Source organism: Otolemur garnettii, unplaced genomic scaffold (genome assembly GCF_000181295.1).
Source record: "Otolemur garnettii isolate 467f Iridium unplaced genomic scaffold, OtoGar3 scaffold00104, whole genome shotgun sequence".
In the NCBI taxonomy this organism is placed as follows: domain Eukaryota; kingdom Metazoa; phylum Chordata; class Mammalia; order Primates; family Galagidae; genus Otolemur; species Otolemur garnettii.
Window position 1 is genome coordinate 1,059,024 of NW_003852499.1, and position 7,449 is coordinate 1,066,472.

The 7,449-nt window shown below is 38.7% G+C and overlaps 1 protein-coding gene across 1 annotated transcript in view; it reads left to right on the forward strand.

Annotated features, from left to right (window-relative positions):
* The window catches only part of LOC100949268 (C-type lectin domain family 6 member A-like), a 26,615-nt gene extending 21,397 nt beyond the window's left edge, over nt 1-5,218 (forward strand). Inside the window, exon 5 of the mRNA XM_023517123.1 lies at nt 5,074-5,218. Coding sequence (XP_023372891.1) covers nt 5,074-5,218 — 145 coding nt within the window. The remainder of the gene's footprint in view (nt 1-5,073) is intronic.
* Nucleotides 5,219-7,449: the final 2,231 nt, after the last annotated feature.

Sequence of the window (7,449 nt, forward strand, 5' to 3'; positions counted from 1 at the left end):
AAAAAAAAAAGATTTCTAATTCTTTCTGGTTGAGTCTAGGAAGGTGGCGTGCTTCCAGGTAGTGGCCCATTTCCTTCAGATTTTCAATTTCTGGGAATAAGGATTTTTATAGTAATCATTGAGGATTTTTTGAATTTCTGAAGTGTCTGTTGTTATTTCTCCTTTATCATTTCTGTTAGATGATATTAGAGATTTTACTTTTCTATTTCTGGTTAGGTTGGCCAAAGGTTTATCAATTTTGTTAATCTTTTCAAAAAACCAACTTTTGTTTTGTTTATCTTCTGAATGATTCTTTTGTTTTCAATTTCATTTAATTCTGCTCTAATTTTGTTATTTTCTTTCTTTTGCTGGGTTTAGGGTTGGATTGTTCTTCTTCTAGTCACTTGAGATGATCCATTAAGTTGTTGGCTTCCTCTCTTTCTGTTTTCTTCATGAAGGCTTCCAATGCTATAAATTTCCCTCTTAGGACTGCCTTTGCCATATCCTACAGGTTTTGATAATTTGTGTCTTTGTTATCATTTAGTTTAAAAAATTTGGTGATTTCCTTCTTAGTCTCATCTTTGATCCAGGTATAATTCAGCCTAAGATTATTTAGCTTCCATGACTTTCTTTGAGTATGAAGATTCCTGTTGCTGTTGAGTACAACTTTTATTCCATGGTGGTCTGAGAAGATACAAGGAATAATTTCTATACTTTTAAGTTTGCTGAGGTTAGACTTGTGACCTAGGATATGATCTATTTTGGAGTATGACCCATGGGCTGATGGGAAGAATGTATATTCAGTTTTATTAGGGTGAAATGTTCTGTAGATTTCTATAAAGCCCATTTGTTCTAGGGTCAATTTTAAGTCTAATATTTCTTTGTTTAATTTATTCTTGGAGGATCTATCTAAAACTGTCAAAAGGGTGTTAAAATCTCCAACTATTATAGTGCAGGATGATATCAAGTTGTTCATATCCATTAGGGTCTGCTTTATGAATTGAGGAGCATTGTGGTAGGGTGCATAAATGTCAATTATCAAAATCTCTGCCATGTTGTGTGTTTCCCTTGACAAATATGCAGTGTTTTCCTTATCTTTCTTTATCTTTGTTGGTTTAAAGCCAATTGTATCTGCTACTAAAATTGCAACCTCTGCTTTTTTCAGGTTTTATTTGCCTGTATTATAAAGGTTCATTCCTTCATCCTGAGTCTATTTTTATCCTTTAAGGTCAGGTGTGATTCTTGTATACAACACATATCCGGTCTGAGTTTATGTATCCAGTCAGCCAGCCCGTGCTTCTTTAGAGGACAATTTAAACACATTAATTGAGAGAATTGATAAGCCTGGTTGTGTTTTGGGTGTCATGATTTTCGGATGTTCAGTGGACAATTTTAATCCTTTCACCACTGTAAAAGTTGGGTTTTATTCAAAAATTTCTGGGTGAGTTTACTTTGGAAGTAGAGCATTGCATTGGTCATTGTGGAGGATGGGTCTGAGAATATCCTGTAGAGCTGGTTTAGTTATGACAAATTTCTTCAACATGTCTATGTCATTAATGTCATTAAAGCATTTGATTTCTCCATCACAAATGAAACTCAGTTTAGCTGAATGGAGGATCCTGGGCTGGAATTTGTTTTGTTTTAGGAGAGTGAAGGTCAATGACCATCTTCTTCTGGCTGGAAATGTTTTGGCTGAGAGATCTGCAGTCATTCTGAAATTTCTCCCTTTGTGGGTGATGCTTTTCTTACATCTGGCTGCCTGCAGAATTTTCTCCTTCATCTTAACTTTGGCAAAGTTAATCACAATGTGTCTAGGAGATGCTTTATTTGGATTGAGTCTTGCTGGGCTTATGAAACTGTCTGCTATCTGAAGTTCTGTATCTCTTGCAATGCTTGGGAAATTCTCCTCCAAAATATCTTGGAGGAGAGCATCTGTACCGTTAGGACCATCCTCTTCTCCTTTAGGAATTCCTATAAGATGAATGTTTGATCTTTTGGAGTGATCCCACAACTCTGTCAGGGAATGATTAGTTTTTGCTCTCCATTTGTCTGCCTCTTTGAGTGTTTGGGAATGTTCAAAAGCTTTGTCCTCAGTTTCAGAGATCCTTTCTTCTGCCTAGTCAACTCTATTACTGAGGGGTTCCACTGTATTTTGGAGCTCTTCAACTAACTTCTTCATTTCCTTACCTCTGCTCTCTCTTTTCTCATTATGTCCATATATCTTTGGTGTCTTGGGCTTTGAATTCATTAATTTCTTGAGACAACTTTAGAACTACTATTTGGAATTCAATTTCTATCTTTTCTTCCATTCTCTTTATCTTATTTGCAATTCATATTCTGAATTCAATTTCTGACATTGCTGCCATTTGTCTATCCATGGCATCTTCAGTTGTATCTGCTTTGTCATTTCTTGGGGAGGTTGATCTACTCTGGTTATTCATGTTGCCAGAATTCTTCTGTTGGGTCTGTGCCATGTTTATTTTCCACTGTTTGGTTATTGGAACTGGTAGGGTGAGATTGAATTGGGGTTTCCAGGTAGTAGAGATAGCCCCTTAGCAAAGCTCTAGGCTTTGTAATTGTGGCTTATCTCCTACAACCTTAGAAAAGCCCCTTTCAGAGTTTTGGCCAGAGACTCTGAGGACCTGCTTGGTGATATACTGCAGGTCAGCTCTGTTTTGGTATCAGCCAACCTCTACCCTATCCTAAGAAACCACACTATTAGATTTAAATCTCTACTATGAAGAGATACAAACAGCTGCAGTGCCAAGCCCCCACTCTTCAGTTCTTTTCCAGTACAGAACTTTGAAGGTCAACCTCAGAATGTCCCTGAGTGGACAGTAGACATGGACTCCAATTAAATTGACTCAGGCGGTACAAATCCTGGTCAACAGAGAGGGATTCAAGGGTTTCCAATAGTACATTTGGAGCCAGGGATCCACACTCTCGCCTATGAGACTCAATCCACACTGTTGTCCACTTCTCTGGTCACAGGCCCAGTTGGAGCCAGGGGCCATGTCCCCACCCACCAGTCTCAGTCCACACCCAGCTAGCCTCTATTTACCAGACCAGTTGGTGTGAGGACCACACCCCCACCTGCTAGTCTCAGTCCACTGCCTGGCAAGCCTCTGTCTGCAAGCTCTGTTAGAGTCAGGGCACCAGGCCCCTCCCTCCAGTCTCAGTCCATACCCAGCTATCCTCTGCTTGCCAGACTAGTTGGAGTCAGGGGACCATGCCCCTGCCTGCTAGTCTCAGTCCACTCCCTGGCAAGCTTCTGTTCACAGGCTCTGTTAGAGTCAGGGTACTGCACTCCACCTGCAGGTCTCAATCCTCACCCGGTAAGCTTCTGTTCACCAGCCCCACTGGAGACAAGGGGCCACACCCTAGCACTAGCCCTCAGGTCTTGGTTCACACCCCATAAGTTACTGCTTGAGGGTTCTGTTGAAATCAGGGGGCCACACCCTTGCTCTTAGGTCTTAGTCCACACCTAGCAAGTCTCTCCTTTCAGGCCCTGCAGGGGCTGGGGACCAGCCCTGTCTGCAAAACTCAGTCCACCTGGAGCAACCACTGTCCCACTGTGGGTGCCATCAGAGCCAAGGGTTCTGCACTCCATCCAGCCAGGCACAGCCCAAACTGAGGGTCAACATGACCAGTGGCTGGGCATAGTCATAACTAGGAGACTGTTCCTCCCCCCACCAAGTGTCCTTTTTTCCCCACACCCTCTTTCTTTTCCATTAGTCACAGATTATGTCCTGATGGTTGGCAGTCTACACTATGTCCAGGTCCCTCAGGACAAGACCAAACACTCTGTGGTCTGCAGGGGACAGAACTTCAGATCTCCATGCAAGGGGGAATAGGTGGACTTGGAGTTTGGACTAGTTGGGGAAAATATCTGTTCAATTTTATGCCTGGCAGAGCGGTGTCTAGGTTTATAAGAGGGACCTCTCTGAAAAACAAAAACAAACAAACAAAAAAAAAACCCCTAGAATTTAGCAGCTCTCTCCAGCAAGGTAAAATGAGACATGTTTTTTTCCCTGCTCATTTGCAGATAGCCAGTGGCAGGCCTCCGGCTTGGGGAAGGGATCTCCCATCCTCTAGTTGATAGGCTTTGTACCTATGATTTGTTTTCTTGAATGTTCTTTCTTGGAATTATAGCTTGCCACACTTCTTTCTTGGCTCAGGTCCCCACCTTTGGCTTCATAGAGTCTGATCCAGTTTTTCTTCCTCTCCCCAGGAGCCTCTGCTGTGGGTTACTCCCAGTCAGCCATCTTCCCAGAATTCCAGTCAACAAATAAAATGAGAAACTGGGTCTGAACCCATGTCTAATTGCCTCCAATTAGAGGTCCCTGTTAACCATTTGTCTTTAACTAAAAGATTCAAAATATCAGCGTCAGAAATATGTACAATTCTAGTAGAATAATTACATAATACTACTGTTTATTTTTGGCCTTTAAGAAAAGATCTACTTTGTATGTTACCTTATTTGATTCTCACACAATCTTGTGAGTTATTTAGGGAACTTATTGTGATTCTCATTTTTATAAATGAGGAATTTAATGCCTGGAGTGATTATATTACTGGATCAAGGTCAAAATGAATAAGTAGCAAAACCAGGCCTTTTATCTCCAAATATAATGTACAAATCCCACCTCCTAACATAGACTGTGTTCCTTGGAAGCAGAGCAACTCCTTATATCCAAACTCAGGCACCCTAACACTCATTTAAGGCAGCTCCATAAGGATAGAGATATTTAGGAAGAGTACATGGAGATAAGGAGACAGGCTCTGTACTACTCATCAGTAAGAAAGGGATTGTTCAATAACCTAAGTCAGGGTAAGGACTCTGAAAAGAAGAGGAAGTGAAGATTAGATTGAAGAGAAAAGGTCCAAGAGTATACCATTTTAGAAAAGTTTTGCCAGGAGGAGGATGTTAGAGGAACAACATAAATGTGTGTGTTGATACTTGAGAAAGGGGAAAGATTGTTGTAATGTTCTCTCACCCTAAACTCCATTCTATTCAACCCTAAACCTCTATACTTTCTGATCAGTTACTATATATTCACTGAAGAAATGTTTCTACCTTTTGTTTTCCTTTAGATTATGGCACCCAAATGAGCCCAATTCTTCTGGAGAGCAGTGTGCTACAATAGTTTTCTGGAAACCTGGAAACTGGGGCTGGAATGATGTTTTCTGTGACAGTAAGAGGCTTTCAGTATGTGAAATGAAGAAGATTCAGTTATGAGCACTGACACCATTAAAACTGGGACCTATCATGAGATGATAATTTCTTTTTATAAATTGCATGTAATCCTTGAGTACATTGGATGCTTGTTTTTCCATTCTTGCGATACTTTACTAAAGAGAATGTTCTCCAACTTTATCCAGGTTAATACAAAAGATGTAAAGTCTTCATTTTTTTAATGGCTAAATAGAATTGACTGGTGTACATATTAATTCCTTCATGGGTTGATGGACACTTGTGTTGTTTTCACATCTTGGTGATTGTGAATTGAGCTGTGATAAACAATCTAGTGCAAAAGTCCTTTTGATAAAATGATTTCTTTTTCTTCTGGGTAGATGCTTTGTAATAGGATTTCAGAATCAAAATGGGGGGTCTATTTTGAGGTCTTAGAGGATTCTCCATACTTCTTTCAAAGACACTATATTAGTTTGCAGTTTCACCAACAGTATATAAGAATGTTCCTTTCTCTCCACATCCATGCCAGCCTTTGTAGCTTTGGGACTTTGCGATGTGCAGTAATCTCTTTGAAGTTAGGTAATACATCACGGTGGTTTTTATTTATATTTCTCTGATATTAGAGATGATGAGCGTATTTTCATATGTTTCTTTTGGCATTCATCTGTCTTCTTCAGAGAAGGTTCATGTCTCTTGTCCAGTGAATATAAAATACTTTAAAACAAATTACATAATTATTTAATAAATATTGAACTTATTAGTGAGTATATTTGTGCACGTTGCACAATATATGATAAAAAGTATGTCATTCTTTTCCATTGCACTGAAAATAGCATAATACAAGAAAAAAAAAAGAACCCACCACCTAAACTGAGCCTGGCTTGATTCCTGTTCAAGATGTCTGGCAGTAGGTGGCAGCAGCCTATGAAGCATTAAGCAACTGGGGAAAGGATTGAGAGGTTGGTAGTACTGCACATCTTCTCACCTGGACTCATGAGCAACTTTTATAGTTTTTGCTATGACACATGTGCAGATTCAAGCATATTTTTCCACCTTGAGTAGAAATTTGGATAAACATTTTTGTAGGTTGGTTTAGCAAATATCTGGATGTTGAAACTTCATATTGAAAGAGATACCTGCATTTTAAAGCCTTGGATTAAGTACATACAATATTAGAATTATTACTCATAGTTGGCAAACTATTATCATTATTGTTATTATTATTTTTGAGACAGAGTCTCAAGCTGTCACCCTGGGTAGAGTGCTGTGTCATCACAGCTCACAGCAACTTCCAGCTCCTGGGCTTAAGCAATTTTCTTGCCTCAGCTTCCTAAGTAGCTGAGACTACAGGCACTTGCCACAATGCCTGGCTATTTTTTGGTTGTAGCTGTCATTGTTGTTTGGCAGGCCCAGACCAGATTCGCACCTGCTAGCTGTGGTACATTTGGCTGGCACCTTAGCTGCTTGAGCTACAGGTGCCGAGCCTAGCAAATTAATTTTTTTAATCATTATGAAGTCACTTTCTTTAACGTGAGCAATGCTTTTGGCTTTACTTTTTCTCCTGATATTAAAAAAGATGCACTTAAAAAAAAAGATATACTAAATTTCTTTAATATTATAATGTATTTCCTTTTTTAATCTTTCACTGTAGTTTTGATTTTTTTTATCTCTATGTTTTATATGTTCTACTTAAAAACAACATATAGTTAAATTTTGAAAAATCCAATATGGCAATCCAGCTTTTAGGTTAAAAATTTAATCTATTTACTTTTATGGTAATTCTCCATGTATATAGTTCTAAATCTATCATTTTACTATGTGGTTTATATTTCCTCCAGCATGTTCTATGTTTTTCTCTTTTTTCTTCCTGTGTTGTTTTCTTTCAGATTGGTTGTTTTTGAAATTATTATTTTCTATCTCTGTTATTTTGGGAGTTGTACGCTTTTTGAGTCATATACTCTTAGTGGTTACTCTAGATTATAACATGCAGCAATAAACTATGAAATCTAACGCTGACTGATGCTTTTGCTGTCCTGAAAAATGTAAGGCCCTTAGAACATCTTAGCTCCATTTGCCACATCTCTTTCTTACAAGCTATTGGTGCCATGTATTTTAACTCTATATTTTCTTTATTCCTTACAAGTTTTATCCTACTTACCTATATAATGTCCATATGTTTATTCACAGTCATATATTTACCATTTTTATTCCTCTTCGCTCATTCCTGAATCTCAACTGCCATAACTAGAATAATTTTTCTTTGGTTTAACTAACAA